General features: G+C 26.8%; 1 protein-coding gene across 3 annotated transcripts in view; it reads left to right on the plus strand.

Annotated features, from left to right (window-relative positions):
- vdra (vitamin D receptor a) overlaps nt 1-23367 on the plus strand; it is a 56944-nt gene extending 33577 nt beyond the window's left edge. For 2 of the 3 annotated variants that reach the window (XM_051104710.1, XM_051104711.1), the window contains 4 exons: nt 11548-11695; nt 16099-16229; nt 22492-22676; nt 23221-23367. In XM_051104710.1, coding sequence (XP_050960667.1) covers nt 11548-11695; nt 16099-16229; nt 22492-22676; nt 23221-23352 — 596 coding nt within the window. In that variant the 3' untranslated portion in view covers nt 23353-23367. Of the gene's footprint in view, nt 1-3442; nt 3595-11547; nt 11696-16098; nt 16230-22491; nt 22677-23220 lie in introns of those variants that run through there. The other variant, XM_051104712.1, reaches the window with a different exon arrangement.
- The last annotated feature ends 1212 nt before the right edge of the window (nt 23368-24579 follow it).

Raw genomic sequence — 24579 nt, forward strand, 5'->3', positions numbered from 1 at the left:
TTGAAAATATTGGTCTGAAATCTGTTGAATTTTTTTTTTTTTTTCTTAATTTTTTCATATTTTTTTTATTTTATACAATCCTTTTTTTTTAAAATACTGGTATTTCTCACATTTGTAATAATAATAATAATTATTATTATTATTATAATACTTTTTTTTACTTAATTTTTTAAAATCATATTTAATTTGATCTTATTTTAGGTAATTATTTTATTTTATGGTTTGATATCATTTATATTGTCCTGTTGTATTATATATTAGTTTATTTTATATAATCTTTTATTTTTATTTTATCTTATTTTATATTAGCTTTAAGTATTGAAAATATTGGTCTAAAATCTGTTGGATTTTTTTTTTTTTTGGTTCATATTTTTTATTTTATACAATCCTCTTTTTTTTAAATACTGCTATTTCTCAAATTTGTAATAATAATAATAATAATAATAATTATAATTATAATACTTTTTTCACTTGTAATTTTTTTAAATGATATTTAATTTGATCTTATTTTAGGTCATTATTTTATTTTATGGTTTGATATCATTTATATTGTCCTGTTGTATTATATATTATTATTTAATTTTATATTGGCTTTAAGTATTGAAAATATTGGTCTAAATTCTGTTGGATTTTTTTTTTCTTAGTTTGTTTCATATTTTTTATTTTATACAATCTTTTTTTAAATACAGGTTTTTCTAAGGTTTGTAACAATCATAATTATGATTATTAATAATAATAATAATAATAATAATATTTTTTTCTAATTAATACATAATTAATTAGATCTTTTTTTAGTTCATTATTTTATTTTATATTTTATATTATTTATATTGTCCTATTTTATTTTATTTTATTTTATTTTATATAAGTCTTTTTTCTTATTTTGCATTAATTATTGAAAATATTGTTTTAAAATCTGTTAATACCGTAATTTCAAAAAATGTTTAATATTTATAATATTTTTATATTACATTTTTTATACAAAAAATGTATTTTAAATTGTTATCACAATTTTTATCACAAAAAAAGAAATTTCATCCCCATATTGTGCAGCCCTGTGCTTTAATATTTAATGCACTGCAGTGGCATGCAGACGTTTTTTTAGGTGTGTCGTCTGAAGCGCTCCGTTCATGTGTTGTTCTGTCCTATTTTTATCCGCTGGCATGTGCATGCTGTTCCTGTACAGTGCGTTCCCTCACCTGGGTTAAAGTTCACGTGACGTCCACCACGGCTGCGGAGGTGAAAGTCTGACGCTCTCCGGCGAACACATGCTGCTCGTTTGATTTTGGCCTGCGGTGTTTGTGAAAGCGTTCAGTAAAACTCGTCTGTTGTTTTCCTGTAATCAGTTTTGGTAGCGTGCCGAACATCTGCGCCCGCTTGTAATTGTGTTTGTGCAGGTCGTCGTCCTTGACTTGTTCACCATTTGATATCTAAAGCTGGATTCGAATGAGCATTCTTGAATACTTCTCCTGTTATTTCTGTCATGTAGTGTGCTCGTGTGCTATTCTGAGATCTTCTCCCTCGCAGGCCCCGCCCCTCATTTCACAAGCCCCTCCCCTCATATATTGCATCATCGGCTGAATTCAGAGCAGAATACTACAATTTAATCTTAGGATTTTAAATAAAATAAGAATTTACTATAAATTAAGAATTTACTGTGTAAATTAAACCTTCAATGTGAAAATGTCCTGGTATTCCTCAGTAATAATGATAATAACAATCTAAGAGAAGAAAAATTATTATTTTTATTATTATTACTTTGAGAAGTAGGTTTGCAATTTAACTTATGCATTATTACGGTACAATAGTAATATTTCTTAATTTATTATATATATATATATATATATATATATATGTGTATATGTATATTATATTATATAACTACATATATTTTCTAAAATAGATACAAAAAATGTATTTGCATTACTTATTTTTATACTTATTTTTAATGCAAAACATTTTTATTTGTAATAATAATAATAATAATAATAATAATCTAAAATAATAACAATAACAAACAACAATAATAATGTAATAAAAATAATGATAATAATAGTAATTTAAAATAATAGTAATAATTGTTATTATTATTATTACTATGATTATTATTATTTAAGATTATTATGATTATTATTATATAAATATAAAGCAATTAATTTGTACATTTTTATTTTTATTGCGTTTTTTTAAATCAAATTAAAGTAATAATATTAATCTAAAGTAATAATAATAATAATAATAATAATAATAATATTATTATTATTATTATTTTAAATTATACATATATATATATATATATACTGTATATATAAAACAATTAATTTGCAGATAATTTTATATGCATTGCTTTTTTAATGAAATAAAGTAATAATTATAATCTAAAATAATATTAATAATAATAATATTAACAACAACAATCAACAACAACAATAATAATAATAATAATAATCTAAAATAATAGTAATAATACTTTGGAATTACTAATCCAAAATTTTATTTTAGCATCATTGTGACACTATTAAAGTTCAATTAATAGTGTGAATCCGTTTTTATATTTTCTGGATTATTTTAATGTTAGTTGAAATGTTAATAATCTCTTTGTGTGTTTTTGTCTTTTTATTTCAGTTTTAGATATTTTAGTACATAAAGTTAAACTAGATAATAAAATAAAAAGGTTTTATATTTCATTAGTTAAAATGTAATTTCTTTGTGTTTTTGTAATTTTTATGTTTTTTTTTATTTCGATTTTAGATATTTTACTACATAAACTAGTACATAAAAAGTTTTTTTTTTTTTTTTTTAAATAATACTTCTTTTATTTCAAGCAACAAAATAATTTTTTATTCAAGTTCTGGGTTCAGTTTATGCTTTTTGCATCATGGAAATGTCTCTCCTAAAGGAAGTGCTTTTTCAACATACACCGTTTGTCACCATAAGATGCAATGAAACGTCCTCAAAAGTTTACTCGAGGAGAATTACGGCCACGGGTGCTTTAGCTGCTCAAGTAGGGAGTGTTTGCGCACATTCCTGCTCAGGCGTTTGGAGACGCGCCCGTCGCTACATAATCCGTCGCATGCACGCCCGTAAAGTGCTCGACAGCCGGGCCGGCGAACTCGGGCCGTCCGATCCCGTGTTTTGTGCAGCGTGTGCTGTGGCAGAGGCATGTTGGGACGGCCTCAGCCCCGCCTGCAGCTCTTCCCTCCCTAAACGGGCCCCTCTGACGGGATTTAGGGCCCCCCGTTCCTCTGTATCTCCCTCGCTCCCGCCCCGTCCCGTCCCGGTTTTGTCCGCCTGCCAGCTACGAGCCTTTTCTTTTCCTAGCGAGCGCTAAAATCGAGGTCTAAAGTTCAGCGTCTCTGATGTGCAGATCTGGGTCAAGTCGAACATTTGGAAAGCGTTTCTTTTTCCGGAGCAGAGCTGCCGTTTTTCTTCCCTCCGCGGCCTGGTATCGCTGAGGGGAAACGCTGTGCCTTGGGAGTCGGGATTCCAGCGGATTCCGTATGGGATCGGCGGCTGGATCTGATCTTGGATCGGTGCGGAGGCGTAACGCTGATAAACGCGGCTCCGTTTGACGTGTCTGACGTGTGCAGAATGGTCAGTGTCGTATCTGATCAACAGCCTGTTGTGTTGTGAAGTGCATGAAGTGATTACAGAGGAAAACAGGTCATGTTTTGCATCGCATACTTGGTCATGGTAGTTTTCCAGTGTGCAGTACGCGAATCTAAACGTTTGCAGCAGTGCACTTGCTTTTATTTAACTAAAAGCTAAGAAAAATAAAACATAATAACTTGGTCAATTAAATATGAACATGCTGAGAAACCTAAAAATGTTTTGTGCGACGTTTTTGCTCACCGAGGCTGCATTTATGTGATGAAAAGTACAGTAAAAACTAAAAAATTTGTGAAATATTATTACAATTTAAAATGCTGTTTTCTATGTGAATATCTGTTAATATGTAATTTATTTCTGTGATCAAAGCTGAATTTTCAGCATCATTACTCCAATCTTCAGAAATCTGCTGCACAATAAATATATGCATAATAATTTTAACATATTTCAACATGTAAATAATTTAAATTAAAAAAATATATAATTTTGTCTTTTTAGTGTAATTTGAATAATTAGTAATAATAATAACTATATTTTTAATGTTATTATTTTACTATCTAAAAGTTCTATTAAATATATAAATAATATTTACAGTATAAAATTATTTTAATTTAAATAAATGATTACTTTATTATTGTTATTATTAGATTATTATGTGTTTTATAAAATGAAATTATATGCATTTATAATTATGTTTTATTATAATTATTAGGTCGTTATTATTATTATTATTATTATTATTATGTATTTTACAATATAAAATTCTATGAAATGATCAATAAAAATATTTACAATATAAAATTGTTTTATACTTTAATTATAATTTAATTATTATTGTTATTATTATTAGATTGTCAAATGTTATGTAATCTTAATGTTTTTGTAAATGTACTTTTTAATTTCTTAAATTGCTGTTTTTATTTTAAAATATAACTATAATACAAGTTATAACTTATTATACTTTTAATAATAAATTATTATTATTATTAATATTATTATAATGTATTTTACAAAATACAATTATATTAAATTCTATTATTGTTATTATTAGATTATGTATTTATTATTATGGATTACAATATAAAATTATATGAACTTATTAATAAAGTATTTACAATATAAAATTATTTTATTTTTAATTATAAACGATTACTTTATTATTATTATTATTATTGTTGTTGTTGTTGTTGTTATTAGATTGTCAAATGTTATGTAATCTTAATAAACAAATATTATTAATTTGTATTTTACAATATAAAAAGTATATGAAATTATAAATACAAATATTTGTAATACACAATTTTTTTATTTTTAATAATAAATTATTACTTTATTGTTGTTGTTAGATTACTATGTCATGTTATGTAATCTTAAATTATTTTAAAGAAAGTATTTTTATTATTATAAAAATGTATAATTTATTATACAATAATTATTAAATAATGAATTACCATTAAATTACTTAATTGCTTAATTAATAAGTGGTTATTAGTATTATTATTATTTTACAATATAAAAATGATATGAAATTATAAAAAAAACTAATATTTAGACATTTTATTTGTTACTCAGTTTGAAAAATAAATGATTGCTTTATTACTATTATTATTAGATCTTTATGTAAAATGTTATGTAATCTTAAATTCTTATTTTTTCAATGTACTTTTTTTTCCATTTTAATAAATTATTACTATTTTTAATTATAAAATATTAACATATAATAATGTTTATTAATTACAATTTTTAATTTTTAATTTTAAAAAGTTTAATTCCTACTTCCTGTGGATGTCTGAGAACACCTCAGGGCTTCGAGATGCAACTATAAATATATATAAAAATGTAGTTGATTCTTGTGATGCAAAGTTTGATAACATTGCTAATAATCAGAAATGTTTGTTGAGCAGCAAATCAGCATCTCTGAAGGATCATGTGACACTGAAGACTGGAGTAATGATACTGATAATTCAGCTTTGATCACAGAAATAAATTACAGTTTAACAGATATTCACATAGAAAACAGCCGTTTTAAATTGCAAAAATATTTCACATTTTTACTGCATATTTTATTAAATAAATGGCACCTGAGTGAGCAGAAGAGCTGATTTTTTTTCTGTCTGAACAGCTGGTGCTTAAGTGGTTTAGCAGCAGCTGAATGGATGTTTTGTGTTTAAATCCGTGTGATGTTTGCGTTCAGTGATTCATCATCAGGTGTTTACGTTGAGCTGAAGTTCAAAGCTTGTGCTGATCTGCTCAGTTCCGCATAAATTAAGACATCAGCCAATCACCAGAGAGCTCATTTGCATAAAGACTTCTGGCAGATGCAGTATTGACACTCGTTGTTGTAAGGATGGAGAATAATCATTTAAAAAAAAAAGAGAGTATTGAGTGTTGAAATCACTAGTGTTGTGTAATCGCTCTTTCTGGGATGCATGACGTTCTTCAGCTGATATATTTGTGTTTTATGAAGCGTTGTGTTTATGCTGAGCTTTCACTTTTTCTCCTCACTCTTGGAAGACGCTTTTGTTTTGCACTGACCACATTGTTAGAAACAACTGGTTGAAACTGGTTGCGAAACACCCAATATTCTGCGTCAGGAACATGAAATATGATTTATTCATGGAGAACAAGTAAAACTTTGTATCTTGTGATGAATGCAGAACAACATTCGCTCAAATGAACTTTGTCGCAGCTTTTTTGTCTTTATGGATTGTATTTTGATTGAATGCAAATGCATGATCCAAAAACAACTTTTTGCATGATGACATTACTTTTTGTTTCAGGAAACACGGTCAAAGAATAATCATTAGTGCAAAGCCAAATAAATAAATGAATCATTTATACCTCCATAGTGTTATTTTTAATTAGAACGTTCAAATTGTACTGGAAAAAGTGCTTCATTTTAATCACAATAAACAACTTTTTTACCTACTTTTAATTATATTTATTTACATTTGAATTATATATATTTAATTATAGATTTTATTTTGTAAATAAAAAAATCTAAGTTTATTCTAAAATCTTTTTTTTTTTTTTAATTTGATGTTATTTTTGAAACATTGATAGAAAATGTGCTTCATTGTCGTCAAAACTCTATTACCTATCTTTAATTATATTTAATTTTTAATTATATGCATTTATAATCATGTTTTTTTTTATAAAAAGAAAAATCTCTAAAATGTTTTTTTTTATTATTATTATCTTTAGTTTTGATCATTTGGTGCCATTTTTAAAATATTGATAGAAAATGTGCTTTATTGTCATCAAAATAACTTTTTAATTATATATTTTTAAATTTTAATTTATATATATATATATATATATATATATATATATATATATATATATATATATATATATATATATATATTTACAGTATAATTATATTTTTATTTTGTAAATAAAAAAAATCTAAAATTAGTTTTTATTATTATTTTTAATTTAAATTTGATTCTATTTTTTTAAATATTGGTAGAAAATGTGCTTCATTGTCATCAAAACAAATGCACAATGCAGATCTTACCTACTTTTAATTATATTAATTTAAATTTTGAGATTATATTTTAGATATTTTTTTATTTTTTAAAAAACTCTAAAATGTTTATTATTATTATTATTATTATTATCATTATTATTATTATTATTATTATTTATTTATTTATTTTTAATTGGTGTTATTTTTGAAATATTGGTAGAAAATGTGAATAACTGTCATCAAAATAAGTGTGCAATCTCACCTACTTTTAATTATATTTAGATTTTAATTATATGCATCTATAATTATATATTTTTTGTAAAACAAAAAAAAATCTCTAAAATTGTTTTTTTTTTGAAAATTTGGTGATTATTTTTGAAATGTTGGTAGAACATATCCTTAATTGTCATCAAAATAAATGCACAATCCAACTCTTTCACCTGCTTTTAATTATATTATTTACATTTCTAATTATATGTATTTATAATCATATTTTATTTTATTAAAAAAAATCTTTAAAATTAAATTTTATTATTATTTTTGAAAATTTTGTTATTTTTACACACATTTTCAACCAACATTAATTAATAAAAACCATTTAAAAACTCACTTCACGTTTTTGTTTGTTTGTTTGTTTACAAAATAAGATAATCATAGAGATATAATTATATAATTAACAATGTAAATAAATATAATTTTAAAAGTAGGTACATTTTCAAAAATAAAAATAATAATTATCTATCTATACGATTTAGAGATTTTTTTTTACAAGATATGATTATAGATACATAGAAGTAAAATGAAAGAAAAATAAATAAATGTAGGTAAAAGAGTTGCATTGTGCATTTATTTTGATGACATTTAGCACATTTTCTGACAATATATTAATTTTCATCAAAACAAGCAAAATCCAACATTTTTTTTATATTTATATAATATATATACAATATTTATATTTTAGATTTTATATCCTAAAATGTTTTTAGAATAGGTCTTATGTAAAATATAATAGTTTTACTTTTAATGTCTTATTATCTTTAATAATGTCTGTAAATAAATCCATATGGTTATCTTTTGTGTGGTTAAAAAAAATCTATAAATTAATGTATTATATATAAAATATATTAAAGTGTACATAATATGTATGTTTTTTCCCCCCAAATAAGACATAAATAGAGTTAAAAAAAATATAGCTAAATGCAATAAATATTAACTGTGTGTGTGTGTGTGTGTGTGTGTTTCCCAGATGTTTGTCTTTTACTTGTAAAAATGCACATTACATTGATTTTAAGGTTGACTGTGAGCAATAGGTTTCACCTAACGGCACTGATGTTAATTACATTGTGCTGATTCTGATTATCTTTTACCTGGAAAAACAAAACAGCTGCACTAATCGATTTCTATGAATGTGGATCTGGTGAATGTGGAGCCGTCGTGCGGTGAAGGATTGACACTGATCTCGGCGCAGCTGCGCTAATGCGCTGTCGCTGCGTCTTCAAGCGATCTGAACAAGCTCCTCCCGCTTTTGTTCTCCTGCTCTCACACACACACACGCGTGTTCACATGCACAACAACATCACACGTGTGTGTTTGTGCATGCTGATATGTGTTCAGGCCGTGCTCTTCACTGCTGTTTGTCCTCCCGCTCTGCAAAACAAGCTGATGGCTTCCAGGAACGAGCTGCCGAATAACACTCACATATTATTATTATCATAGCTGCTAGAAATGCTTTCAGCGTGAGTATTCATGGAAACCAGATCCGCCGCATGCTTTGTTTCTTTCCTTCTGCTCTCGTTCTCGCCGACCTTTGACCCGTAGATGCTCTTTTCATTATGCGCCGCGCTTCTGTAACCGTATCTTCGCTCGCTGAACATTCATTATTCCCGCAAACACGCGTGTAATCAACACCGTTAGTGACAGATGGGTGAGTTAAAACTATAGTTCAGACAAACGTGACACTAAACAGACAGTTTACTCTCAACAACCGGTTTGTTTCGTCAACAGATTTGGAGAAATGTGTCATTCCATCACTTGCTCATCAATGGATGTGAATGGGTGCCGTCTGAATGAGAGTCCAAACAGCTGATAAAAGCCTTTGACTTCTCAAGATGTTAAGTTTGCTCGAAAGCCATGCTAACAATATGGTAGTAACATGCTAATCATGCTAGAAGCATGCTAAAAATAATGCTAGTAACATGCTAGTAATTTGTTAATTATGCTAGAATCATGGTAACAACATGCTATTAACATTCTAATCATGATAGTTATGTTAGCAACATGCTAGTAACACGTTAATCCTGATAGAAACATGCTAGCAGTTTGCTAGTCATGCTACAATCATACTAACATGCTAAACATGTTAGCAACATGTTAATCATTATGAAATTGTTAGTAACATGTTAGAATCATGTTAACATGCTAGTAACTTGTTAATCATGTTAGCGACATGATGCTAACATGCTAATAAAATGCTAGCAACTTTCTAATCATGTTAGCAACATGATAGTAACATGCTAATAAAATGCTAACAACTTGCTAATCATGTTAGCAACATGTTAACAACATGCTAGTAACTTGTTAATCATGTTAGCGACATGATGCTAACATGCTAATAAAATGCTAGCAACTTTCTAATCATGTTAGCAACATGTTAACAACATGCTAGTAACTTGCTTATCATGTTGTGACATGATAGTAACATGCGATCATGCTAGAACATGCTAATAAAATGGTAGTAACATGTGAGTAACGTGCTAATAAAATGTTAGCAACTTTCTGATCATGTTAGAATCAAGCTAGCAACATGCTAGTAACTTGCTAATCATGTTAGATACATGCTAACAGCATGTTAACCATTTTAGAATCATGCTAGCAACATGCTAAATATGTTAGTAGTATGCTAATCATGATTGAATTATGTTGGCAACATGCTAGTAGCTTGTTAATCATGCTAGAATCATAATAACATGTTAAATATGCTAGTAACATGCTAGTAACGTCAATAAAATGCTAGCAACTTGCTAATCATGCTAAAAACATGTTAGTAACATGCTAACCATGCTGGCAACATGGTAATAAAATGCTAGCAACTTTCTTATCATGCTAGAAACATGTTAGCAACATGCTGCTACTCATGATTACTGTCTAATCATGTTACCAAACATACTAATAAAATGATATCTACTTGCTAATCATGTTAGAAATGTTAGCAACATGCTACCAAAATGCTAATAGATTGTTAGCAACTTGCTAATGCTAGAAACATGCTAGTAATTTGCTAATCATTATAACATGTTAGTTACATGTTAATCATGTTAATATCATGCTAACAACATGCTAATAAAACATTAGCAACTTTCTAATAACGTTAAAAACATGCTATCAGCATGCTAATAAACTTGCTAATCATGTTAGCAACATACTAGTAACATGCTAATCATACTGACAACATGCTAATAGAATGCTAGCAACTTGTTAATGCTAGAAACATGCTAGTAACTTGTTAGTTGTTATAACATGTTAGTTACATGTTAATCATGTTAGCATCATGCTAACAACATGCTAGTAAAATGCTAGCAACTTTCTAATAACGTTAGAAACATGCTATCAGCATGCTAATAAACTTGCTAATCATGTTAGCAACACTAGTAAAATGCTAATCATGCTAGCAACATGCTAATAGAATGCTAGCAACTTGCTAATGCTAGAAACATGCTAGTAACTTGCTAGTTGTTATAACATGTTAGTTACATGTTAATCATGTTAGCATCATGCTAACAACATGCTAGTAAAATGCTAGCAACTTTCTAATAACGTTAGAAACATGCTATCAGCATGTTAATAAACTTGTTAATCATGTTAGCAACATACTAGTAACATGCTAATCATGCTAGCAACATGCTAATCGAATGCTAGCAACTTGCTAAAGCTAGAAACATGCTAGTAACTTGCTAGTTGTTATAACATGTTAGTTACATGTTAATCATGTTAGCATCATGCTAACAACATGCTAATAAAATGCTACCAACTTTCTAATAACGTTAGAAACATGCTTTCAGCATGCTAATAAACTTGTTAATCATGTTAGCAACATACTAGTAACATGCTAATCATGCTAGCAACATGCTAATCATACTGACAACATGCTAATAGAATGCTAGCAACTTGTTAATGCTAGAAACATGCTAGTAACTTTTAGCTTTTTCAAGCCAACGTCACACTTTTTTATCTAGTTGTTGGACTGGAGTGGTGTGGATCACTTGTGGATGATTGTGATGTTTTTATCAGCTGTTTGGACTCTCATTCTGACGGCACCCATTCACTGCACAGGATCCATGAACATCTGTTAATGCATAAATGTATGTGATTTGTGTAAATACGGCGCGGTGTGGATTGATCGTATGCGAGGCGTTGGAGCGGATCGGGTGTCGGTTTCTGACGCTTCTCTCGCTCTGTTCGTGTTTCAGTGATGGATCCCATGGCCGAGAGCACGTCCGCGACGGGTCAGGATGAGTTTGACCGCAACGCGCCGCGGATCTGCGGAGTGTGTGGAGACAAGGCCACCGGATTCCACTTCAACGCCATGACCTGCGAGGGCTGCAAGGGCTTCTTCAGGTAAAGACACTGATAATGTGACAAAAGATTTCTGTTTCCAATAAATACTGTCCTTTTGGTCTTTCTATTCATCTGTGAATCTTGAGAAATAAAATGTATGACGGTTTCCACAAAAATATTCGACATAAAAATCATAAATGTTTGTTGAGCAGCAAATCAGCATATTAGAATGATTTCTGAAGGATCATGTGACACTGGAGACTGGAGTAATGATGATGAAAATGCAGATTTGATCACAGAAATAAATTACATGTTAACAGATATTCACATAGAAAACAGCTGTTTTGAGATATAATATTATTTTATAATTTTACAGTTTTACTGTATTGCATTGTATCACTGCATTTTATTTTGATAAAATAAATTCAGCCTTGGTGAACAAAAGAGACTGTAAAAACATGCATGAACAACATTAAGAAAAATTTTAATTCCAAGCCTTTGATCTGTAATATTTCAGGTTAAATTTATTCGTATTACTAGTTTACACTAATAATAGTAATAATAAATAGTAGTAGTAGTAGTAGTAGTAGTAATAATAATAATAATAATAATAATAATAATTATTATTATTAATTGATTCGAACATTATTTTTTAAGAAGTATCACACAATTGTCCTTCTGTTTTTTTTTTAATAGTAAACCTTTATTGTTCAGCATTGTTTGCAAACATTGCCCTCATTTGATTACCACTGTTTTTGAGAATAAATTTGTGCTAAATCATAAATTCATAATAAAATTAAAAAATAAAATACAGAAATTTCATGTTTGCATAATGTTAAAAAAAATTATTCCATTCCATGTAAAATGTATTATTATTATTATTATTATTATTATTATTATTATTATTATTATTATCATAATTACGCTCTATCACTGATGCAGAATTAATTAATTAATATTATTAAAATTAATATAATATTACAATTAATTAATATTATAAAATGTACATGTATTATATATATATATATATATATATATATATATATATATATAAAATTTATTTACTTACTTATTTATAAATTACAATAATTTCAAACCTTTGACCAGATGTGTAAAATATTCCAGCATTAAATGCATTGCTATTATTATTATTATTATCATCATTATTTTTATTATTAAGCTCTATCACTGAGGCTGAATTTAAAAAAAACATAAAACATAAAAATGTAAATACTTGTAAACATTTGACCAGTTGTGTAAAATATTTCAGCGTTATATGTATTATAATTTATTTATTATTATTATTCAGTCATTATTGCAATGAATTATTGATGATTTTATTATTATAAAAAATATAAGTATTTCAAACCTTTGACAAGCAGTGTAAAATAATCCAGTGTTAAATGTATTATTATTATTATTATTATTATTTATTTATTTTTTGTTATTATTATTGTAATGTAAATTAAGTTCTATTACTGATGCTGAATTTTTTCCGAAAATGTACAAATTTTAAGTATTCCAAATCTGTGGCAAGTAGTGAAAAATAATCTAGGCTATTTTTTTTATTATTAATGCTATTATAATAATAATAATAATAATTATTATTATTATTATTATTATTAAATAGTTTTTTTAATGTATTGTTAAACTCTTCAGCAATGCAGATTTTTCTGTAAAAACATGAGAGCACATGACAGACTGTGTGCTGTAGCTGTTCTTTCAGCGAGGACAGAAAGCGGTTGTGGTTGTTCCCGCTTTGGTCCCGGTGTTATTTTCATCCGTTAAATCCGCCCAAAGGTCAGCGGCTCGCGTGTGTCGGTGGAGAGCAGACGGAAGGACGGATCGACGTCTCGTTGTGGAGCAGCGCCGGTGTCTGCAGCTCGTTAGACGTTTGCCTTTATTGCCCTGCTGAAAAATACCATCTTATGTAACTAATGGAGCTGTTTATGAGCCGTTTCGCTTCGGTGACTAAGACGGGAAGAGGACGGCGCGCCCCGATATAGTCGGTGACGTCACTGAAATAAAATGCCATCTGAATGCGGGATGGGGAAGCGCTTTGTTTTCGCTTGTTCTTGCAGTTTCTCGTTGTTGTTCTCACTGATGCTGTAGCTTTAAGAGTCCTGTCTGTCCGCTAGCTCTCTTCTGATTGGCTGACCTCTCTGTGGCGTGAATGTCGCTGAAATGTAAACGTGGGTGTCGTATGTACGGTATGACCGTTTGATTTATGGGATGCAGAAACGCTGATGGAATCATGGAATCCGGTCATAAAATTGGAATTTCTTGTATAACACTGAACGTGACGGAACTTGGTGAAATATGGTTGAAGAAATCAACTACATCCCGCCAGAATAAGAGAGTTTGGTTTAATGTGTAGCAGAAATACAGTGCTATTTCAATGTAACGTAATATTATTAATAATAAATCTATTTTAAAATAATTAAATTAAATTAGTAACAAATTAAATTCATAAAACTTTATTTTTTTTAAAGAATATCACATCTTTTTCTTCAACTCTAACATTAAACCTGTGTTGTGCAGCACTTTGTCAAAAAATAATGGAAGTATTTTAATTTAATGAAAATTATTAAAATTAATCTTCAGAATGTAATGTTTTGTTTTAATTTGATTACCACCATTTTTGATGATACTTTTTTATTAAATCATAAATCCAGAAAAATGTAAAAATAATAATAAATATAATATTAATGTAAGTTATTAAATTAGTAAAATTATTTTATTGTTGATGTTTTATGGATTCAACTGATTAAATGTGATTTATTAAATGTACTAATGTTTAATTTAAGCATTCAAAAAATTAAAACAGAAAACACTTTCATGTTGTCCTAAAAATGTTTTTTTAATAAATTGTTAAATTTAGTAACTTTTATGATTTCAATTAAATTAGACATGTTTTTTTTTTTAAATTGATAATATTTAATTAAATCATTAAATTGAAATCCAGAAAAAATAAAATGGAACAAAATAAAATCCAGAAAAAAAAAATGTAATTTGAGAAAATATAAAACTGAAACTGGGGGGGAGAAATAAAAGCTTTTTAAAAGTAATTTATTTAAAAAAATAAATGTATTTAAAACAGAAAAATGTATTTAAAACAGAAAAAAAAAATTTGAAGGGAAAAAGTAAAACTGATTTCATGTCCTTTTTTTCTTTTTTCTTTTCGTATTATTAATAAATTGTGTAAATGAGTAAATTTTATGATTTCAGTTAATTAGACGATTTTTTTATTGGTAATATTAAATTAGACCATAAATTGGAATCTGGAAAAAAAAATAAAATTATAAAAATAGAATCTAGAAAACTTATTTCATGTTGTCCTAAAAATGTTTTTTTTTTTTTTCTAATGTTTGTTTGTTTGTTGTTATTATTGTATTTTTAATAATTGGTTAAATTGAGTAACTTTTATGATTTCAATTAATTGAGATGATTTTTGATTACTGTTTAATTTAACCTTTAAAACAGAATAACAGACAAAAAAAATATTTGGGAAGGAAAAACTTTTTTTTTTTTTTTTTTTTTTATTTTTAATAAATTTAGTAACTTTCATGATTTCAGTTAATTAGACATGTTGGTTTAAATTCGTAATATTTTATTAAACCATTAAATGCATTTTTTCTAGATTCTGTTTTAATGGTTAAGTTAAATATTACTAATAAAAAATCATGTCCAATTAACTGAAATCATGAAAGTTACTTAATTTAACAATTTATTAAAAATACAATTAAAAAAAAAAAACAACAACAACATGAAATCAGTTATATATTTTCTCAAATTGTTTTTTTTTTTTTTTTTTTCTTTCTGGATTCTTTATTAGAAATACAAAATAATAATAATAATAATAATAATAATAATAATTATGAAAACATTAAATCATTTTTTTTGTATATATATGCAATTTTTTGTAATAAGCAATTATATTTAAATTATTTTATGTATATATGTGTATATAAAATATTAAATATGACAAGAAATATATGAATTGTAATATATATATATATATATATATAAGATGATTACAAAAATTGCCCACAAATGCAAAAAAAAATGCCCCTGTAAAACAATTCCAGGGAGGCAAATATTGCCCCTTAATTGAAAAGTGAATTTAAATTTTAATAATAAAAATATATTATTAATAATAATATTTTATTATATATTATAATATTTATTATATGTTTATTTTATTTTGTAAAATATATTTTATTTATTATATATTATTTATATTTCTTAATAAATCATATAATAAATAATCATTGTTATTGTTATTGGAGCAGCTCTCTGGTGCACGTTAGAACTGTATTTACAATGTGGTGTTTCCTCAGATGCAAGATGTTTAATTGAATGTCAGTTGTGTGAAGTTAACTCTGTTGCGTTTGGTCAGTTAGGTTTGGTTTTGCTCAGGATGTTGATGAGGTGTTGTGTGTGTGTGTTTGTGTGTTTGTCAGGCGCAGCATGAAGCGTAAGGCGAGCTTCACCTGCCCGTTCAATGGGAACTGCACCATCACCAAAGACAACCGGCGTCACTGCCAGGCCTGCCGTCTGAAGCGCTGCGTCGACATCGGCATGATGAAGGAATGTGAGTGTCACACGCCCTCTGAGCCGACCGGGGGTCAGAGGTCACGCACGAGGCCACGGCGGCCCCTAAAGATTGAATGAACATCATCATATCAAAGAACGAACACAATGCTGTCAGACCAACACTCAAACACACCAGAGACACAATCATCACGTCTGTCAAACCACACACTGATATATACATATTTATTGATAGAGAGATAGAAAGATCAGCATCTAGTTTATAGAATATATATGTTTACAAATATTATTATATATTTTTAGATATTTATATTATTGAATTAAACATTTATAATCATTATATATGTAATTTGGTGATATTAATTTTAACTATATAAAGTGAATTAAGTATAAATTTTAAATGTATTTTAGAATTTGTAAAAGAAAGTATTAAAATCATTTATTTTATTTTATTTTTGCTTTTAATAGATTCATATATGTAATTTATTTATTAATGTTATACATATATATTATAGTAAATGTAAAAAATTTATATAAATATAATGTAATTATAAATGATATATTTTAATATATTTCTATATATTTCTATATAATTTCTATATTTATATATAATTATATAATTATATATATATATATATATATATATATATATATATATATATTTATATTTTTTGTTGTAGATTTTTACATACACATCTGATGTATTATTTTTTTAAATATATATCATATATAAATCATATTTATATTTTTATTATTATATTTTTATTGTAGTTTTATAAATTGTTTAAATATTTATATTTTTATTGTAGTTTTTTATATATACACATCTGATTTATTTGTTAAATATATATCATTTAAAAACCTTCTTTATATTTTTATTTTATATAAATATATAGAGAGAAATTTACAATAATATATGATTGTTTAATTATCTAATATAATTTAGGCAATGTTTGTGTAATATATTTTAAAATGTAGACTTAATTGTGTATAATTAATTATCTAATATTTAGATTATATGTTTTAAATGACATATTGTGTGTGTGTATATATATATATATATATATATATAACATTTATTATTTATATATTTATTATTTATATTTGTATTGTAGTTTTTATAGAATATATATTAAAATCATATTTCTGTTTTATTATATATAAATATAGAGAGAGAAATTTACAGTATGTAAATATATGTTCATAATATGTAATTTATAATTATATAATATAATTTATATAATGTAATATAATTATAAAATATAATTTATATATATACATATTTAATTTATTATTTAAATATTTAGATTTAGATTTTTTGGTGTTATACACATCTGATTTATATTTTTTTTAAATATATATCATATCAGAATCATTTATATTTGTATTATATATAAATGTATATACACAGAGAGAAATTGACAATATATCATTATATATTCATAATTTTGAATCATATACCTTATATAATATTTATGCAATATATTTTAAAATATTACAAATTATTTCTGTATAATTAATTTTATGTATAAGTTAATATTTAGAATTTTTAATTAGTTAATATTTTTTATAATATTTTTATTGTAGTTTTTTTATACACATCTTATTTATTTTTTAAATATATATCATATTAAAATCATTTTTTTTTTATAATATATAAATATAGAGAGAGAGAAATGTAGTCTGTAATTCTATATTCATAGTATGTAATTTCTTTAGATGAGAGATTCTTGCACAGTTAAACTTGATCAGTGAAATACTGAGATCTCCAATAACAGCATTATGAAACTATAACTGAGTGTTTACATATATAATCTCTTACGTTTATGAGTCAGTGTTTATGTAAGATCATCTGTCTTTAATTTAACATATGGCATATTTCCATCTGACAAATATTTTGAGAGATTGTCAAGATGATTACAGCTAAACCAACTACGTTTAAAAACTACATTTTATCATTACTTTACCAACTAGATTTTTTTTTTTTGTTTTTTGTGCAAAACACGCTGTCGTGTTGCTAGGGAGCTGTGGGTGGTTGCCAGGCCATTGCTGTGCGGTTGCATACGAGTATAAGAAAACAGCATTAATTAAAACATCTGCTTTGTTTATGTGTTAATTCCAGTTAATTCTGAAGCGACACACACACTCACACACACTCAGTTCATTTGAGGAAAACAGCCACAGTTTCGAGAGAGAGAGAGAGAGAAAGCGCCAACAATGATGCTTTTTCTCCATGAAGTTGCACAATGAGCGACCCAGATTTCATTGAGACGCGGGTGGGAGTCGTGGGGAAGGCAGATCGCTACTTTAAGAGAAAACGGATACAATCGCATATCAAAGAGCCTCTTTGTGTGTCGCGTTCGGTCGGCCGAGGACAGCGGGTCAAAGGTCAGCGCTGTTTGTAGCCAATGAGGCGCTGATCTCACACTTTAGAACGCTGTGATGTCATCGTGACGTCATCGGGAGCGCAAACGGAGTCGGATGCGACGTTTCTGATTGGTGGATTCGTTACGTGGAGCTTTAAATCAGCTGATTGGATAAATGATATCAGTGTGTTTTCCTGTCAACAACAGTTCAGTCGAAACAAACACTGGATTATTGAATGCTGTTTCATTTATAGGTAAATATGAAATATTAATCTTAAATTATTAATAATTTATTACATATTCCACTTTTATTAGTATGTGACTGTTTTAATTAAGCAAAAAGTAAAAATAAATTTAAAAATAAATTGATATATATTTATTTTTTAATTTAATGTGTATTTCACTTTTAGTTAATTTCACTTGTATTAAAATAATAAAACTAATATTTCTTTTATGTAATATGGTAATGTAGATTTTATTTAAAAAAAAATTATATAAAAGCGCTTTGGTGATTTTTATATATATATATATATATATATATATATATATATATATATATATATATATATATATATATATATATATATATATATATATATATATTATAATCGTATATATGAGTAAAAAATAGAATGGAAAAAATGTATATATGACATTCATTATAATGTAATAATAAACTTTAATAATATTTAATATATATATATATATATGTATATATATATATATATATAATAGTAATAGTAAAAATAATAATAATATTTAATAAATATTGCAATATTTAAATGTAATATACATACAAAATAAAAAGAAATAATAATAAAATATATTACAAATTAAAAAGAAAAAGAATTTATATGTATAATAATACATTTTTGATTTTATATAAATTGTATTTATTTTATATTCACTGTTAATAATATTTAATAATATATAATAATAATGATATTATGCAATAAAGATTTAATAATATTACATATAAAAATATATATATATGAAGTAAAAATTAAAATAATAAATGCAATAAACTAATATTTAATCTATATAATCATAATAATATTTACTAAATGTTAAAATATTTACATTTAAATTTCATATACATACAAAATAGTCATTAAATATATTACAAATTAAAAAGAAAAAATTTATTTGTGTAAAAATACATATTTGATTTTACATATAAAGAAAAAAATATATAAAAGGTCTTATTGTAAACAGCAAATTTTTAACAATATTTAATAATATATAATACAATAGAAAGTAATAAACATTTAAATATTAAAATTTCATATACATACAATAAAAAATATAATAATAAATATAATATTACAAATTAAAAAGTAAATAAAGGATTATAATATAATAAACTTTAATAATATTTAATTATAATGTTTTATAAATATTAAAATATTTAAATTTAAATTTCATACACATACAATATAAAAATATAATAGTAAAATATAATATTTTAAATTAAAAAGTAAATAAAGGATTATATTATCATAATATAATAATACACTTTAATATTTAATAATAATAATAATAATAATTGATACATTGTAAAATATTTACATTTAAATTTAATTTACATACAAAATACAAAAAAAAACGATAATAGTAAAATATAATATTACAAATTAAAAAGTAAATAAAGGATTATCATAATATAATAATAAACATTAATAATATTTAATAACAATAATAATAATAATAATATTTGATACATTTTAAAGTATTTAAATAAACAATAATAGTAAAACAATAGTGAAATATAATATTATAAATTAAAAAGAAAAAAGAGAATATATATATATATATATATATATGTGTGTGTGTGTGTATGTAAAAATACATTTTTGATTTTATATACAAGGAAAAAAAAATGTAATTAAAATATTATGTCAGAGCTTAAGTTTTTGCATGTATTATATTTCAGTGGGTGACTTTTTAAGCAAATAAGGGATAAATTTGTTGAAAAATTGAGACCAAAAAATAAACTATCTTCGTAATCTTTGATCAGTATGTACATCAGCTCATTTTTCTGTCGCCATGAATCCCTCAAACTACATGAGCGCTTGTTTTGGGAGCGGTTCAAATCCCCGAGCGCGGCGTAAGTAAGAGACAGACGTGCAGATGGCAGGCGCTCCAGAGCGGCACGAGACTGGCACCGTCAGCCGGTCGTTTTGCTCCGCTCCGCTCCGGGAAACACGGCTCAGCTCAACAGCCTGGGACAGGCGTGCGGATCGGGACGCGTACGGAGCGCTTGAGCTGTCAGTCAGCGTCTGTATTTACTCTGCCGCCCGCTGGGCGTCTGAAAAACTGCCACCCGAGTGTCGTCTGGCGGCCGTCCGCACCTTCACGGGAGCCTGAGTCTGAGCCAAGAGCTGGAGGAGATCAGCGTGAGACTGTGTGTTAACCCACGCCAGCCGCCCTTTAGACGTTATAATGAGCCGACAGGCGCTGGACTTTAGTCACTATCACACTCACATCAACACTGTCTTTATACTGAAGAAACTCTTGAGACTGGAGCGATGCACCGCAGGAAGTAGCGCAAACATCACAAACATCTCAATTAGGTTGGACACAGAATACAACTCGTACAACTCATTTTGTAAAGATTAGGAAACAGCCGTATTTGAATATTTTGCTACAGAAAGATGCAAAGTGTTGCACAGGGATTTAGTGAGTCAGTGTTGATTTTTGTGACTCGCTCAAAGGAAACGCACTGGATGAAAGAGGGCATTCTGGGAGTGAAAACCTCAGTGTTGACACAAGGTTGTTTGGAAAAATTAATTTGTTACTGACGGTGTCATTTTTAATGTCATTAATGTGCTTTTGTAGGTTTTATTAGTATTTTAAATTAGTTGCTATTTTTATATTTTGTGTTTTCAAGTAGTTTTGTTGTTTTTAGTTATTTTAATTTTTCAAATTTTATTAGGTAATTTTAGTAACTTTTTGTTTTTGTCATTTTGTAGTGTTTTTATTATATGCGTATATAGTTAATTAATTTATATTAATATCTTGAATTTGTTTTTATTTTATATTTCCCACATTCATTTTAATTTTAGTAATGTACATTTTCTTCATTTTTATTATTTTATATCTGTATAGTTTTATAATATTAAGTTGGGTTTTATTAATGTATTTTTTATGAATCTATAAATTAATTAGTTTTCATATTTTTATTGTATCTGATTTTATTTTAATTTTAGTTATTTTTTTATGTCTGTATAGGTTTTTTCTTAATATTTTAGATTTGTTTTTATTTTAATATTTAATATTAATAAGTTTTTTATGTCTATAAAGTTATTAATATTTTGACATTTTATATTTTTATATAAATAAAAAAAATATATATAAATAAAATATAAATAAATATATAAATAAAAAATATACTGTTATTTTTTTATGTCTGTAGTATTTTTTTCTTAATATTTTGAATTAGATTTTATTTTTATATCTTCTGTTTTTCATTAAATTTAGTAATTTTGTTGTGAATTTTTTTGTTTTTATGTCTATAAAGTTTATTAATTTGTATTAATATTTTTACATTTTTATATTTTCTGTTCTTATTTTAATTTTATATTATTGAATTTTCTGTAGTTAACTTTCTTGTATGTTTGCGTCATTTTTAATGTCTATATAATTTTATTAATGTATTCATTTTATTTTAATTTTAGTAATTTTGTTGTGTATTTTATAATTTGATCATATTTTTTAATTATTTTTAAAATCTTGCTTTTTAAAGAGATTTATTTCAGTTAGCGCTATTTTATGTCATGTTTTTAGTAGTTTTAGTTCCAGTTAATGTTAATAACCCTGGCTACTGGTAAAGGTTCACTACTTTAAAAACATTGTGGAGTTAGTGGTGTTGCTACGACAACACTTTGCATGTATTCAAATCATTCAGAAGTATAACTGGTTCTGTCTGTCTCTCAGTCATTCTGACAGATGAGGAGGTGCAGAGGAAGAAGGAGCTGATCCTGAAACGGAAGGAGGAGGAGGCGGCGCGGGAGGCGCGAAAACCTCGTCTGAGCGAGGAGCAGATGCAGATCATCAACACGCTGGTGGAGGCGCATCACAAGACCTACGACGACTCCTACTCCGATTTCGCTCGATTCAGGGTCAGTTCAGACTCCTTCCTAAAGTCTCTACCACTTTAGCAACGCTGCATTTATTTGATCAAAAATACTGTAAAAACAGTGAAATATTATTAGAATTTAACACAGCTGTTTCTATGTGAATATCTGTAAAAATGTAAGTTATTTCTGTGATCAAAGCTGAATATTCAGCATCATTGCAGTCTTCAGCATCACGTAATTCTTCGGAAATCAGTCTAATATGCTGATTTGCTCCGCAAGAAACATTTCTGATTATTAGCAATGTTGAAAACAGTTGTGCTGCCCAATGTTTTTGTGGAAACCGTCATGCATTTTATTTTTCAGGATTTGTAGATGAATAGAAAGTTTAAAAGAACGGCATTTTCTTTTATATCTTACATTATAAGTGTCCTTACTGTCACTTTTCATCAATTAAATGCAAATAAATCTCTCTAAACACTGTGTATTTGTTTTATCAGTGTAAATGTTTCTGATTTTCGATTTGTTCTCTAATGGAGTACCAGTTTATGTAATAGTTTGTAATATCAGGTGTATTTTGTGTATTAAGCCTCCGGTCCGTGAGGGTCCAGTCACCCGCAGCGCAAGTCGAGCCGCGTCTCTTCACTCGCTGTCCGATGCCTCGTCAGATTCATTCAACCATTCACCAGGTAACAAACACACACTCACACACTTTTACTAAACTTATCTAAATGGAGTCGTTCCATAGACTTCTATTGCTTTTTATACATACTGTAGTAAAACACAAGACTTACAGAAAAAGTTCAGCATTTTCTGTCAGGTTTTTTGGTCATATTTTGCTCACTTATGATCACAAATTTGTCACCAAAATACATTTAAATAGGAATATACGCATCCATTCTGTGAGATCTAAGTTTCTCATAACATAAATACATAAATTTTCCACTTTGTTGCAATGCAAAAAAGATTTTCTTACTTGTCTTGTTTTCCAGTACAAATATCTAAACATTTTCCATCAAGATACATTTACTTAAGATATTAAGTCTTTTTTTCTGAACAAATGATCAAAATCAAATTTGTTCATGTTTAAAATAAGACAAATAAACTGAATTCAAAGTGAAATAATCAATATACTTACATGTAATGTTTTTAGAAAACCAGACTAAATGTCTTAAGGCAAGACACCACGTGTGAATAGAGTAAAAATGCACGGATCTCAACAAACTTCCCCAGTTGATTAATCACAGTATATTAAGGCAGTTGTATTGTATTACTAACGTGCATTATCTAATTAAATATGCATTATGTTGCATAAACTTTGAGGAAAAAAGAAATATGATCATTGGATAAAGCCAGATTCAACATTCTTTGATTTTGTTGATATATTAGAGTTAAAGATTTTTACAAAGTGGATTTTGTATTTCTTTTTTTTTTCACTCCATAAATCAGAAAATACTGTCAACAGACAGAAAAATATATTTACACCATGTTTTTAGGATAAAATGTTGTATTGATCAGTCCGAATGGTATATAAACAAACCCCTCAGTAAAAACCTTAAGAATATAGAGAGGAATAAAACTGCTAAATTTAGTGTTTGTAAGTGCTGCTGAAGTAGAAGAAAAAACTTTGAAACATACAGATTGTAATTGAGATCTACAGACACAAAAAGATAAAGTACAATAATAAAAGCAGGCGAATGACATATGAACAAACCCTTCAGTAAAAATCTTCAGAGAATAGAGAGGACTAATTCTGTAAGTTTTGGTGTTTGTAAGTGCTGCTGAAGTGGAGAGCAAAACTCAAGGTCCTTTAAACATATGGATTGTAATTGAAATCTATGGACAAATAGATCAAGTGCACTAATAAAAGCAGGTGAATGACAAATGAACAAACCCCTCAGTAAAAATCTTCAGAATATAGAGAGGACTAAAACTGTAAGTTTTGGTG

The sequence above is a fragment of the Labeo rohita genome, unplaced genomic scaffold, assembly GCF_022985175.1.
Source record: "Labeo rohita strain BAU-BD-2019 unplaced genomic scaffold, IGBB_LRoh.1.0 scaffold_78, whole genome shotgun sequence".
Taxonomy (NCBI): Eukaryota; Metazoa; Chordata; class Actinopteri; order Cypriniformes; family Cyprinidae; genus Labeo; species Labeo rohita.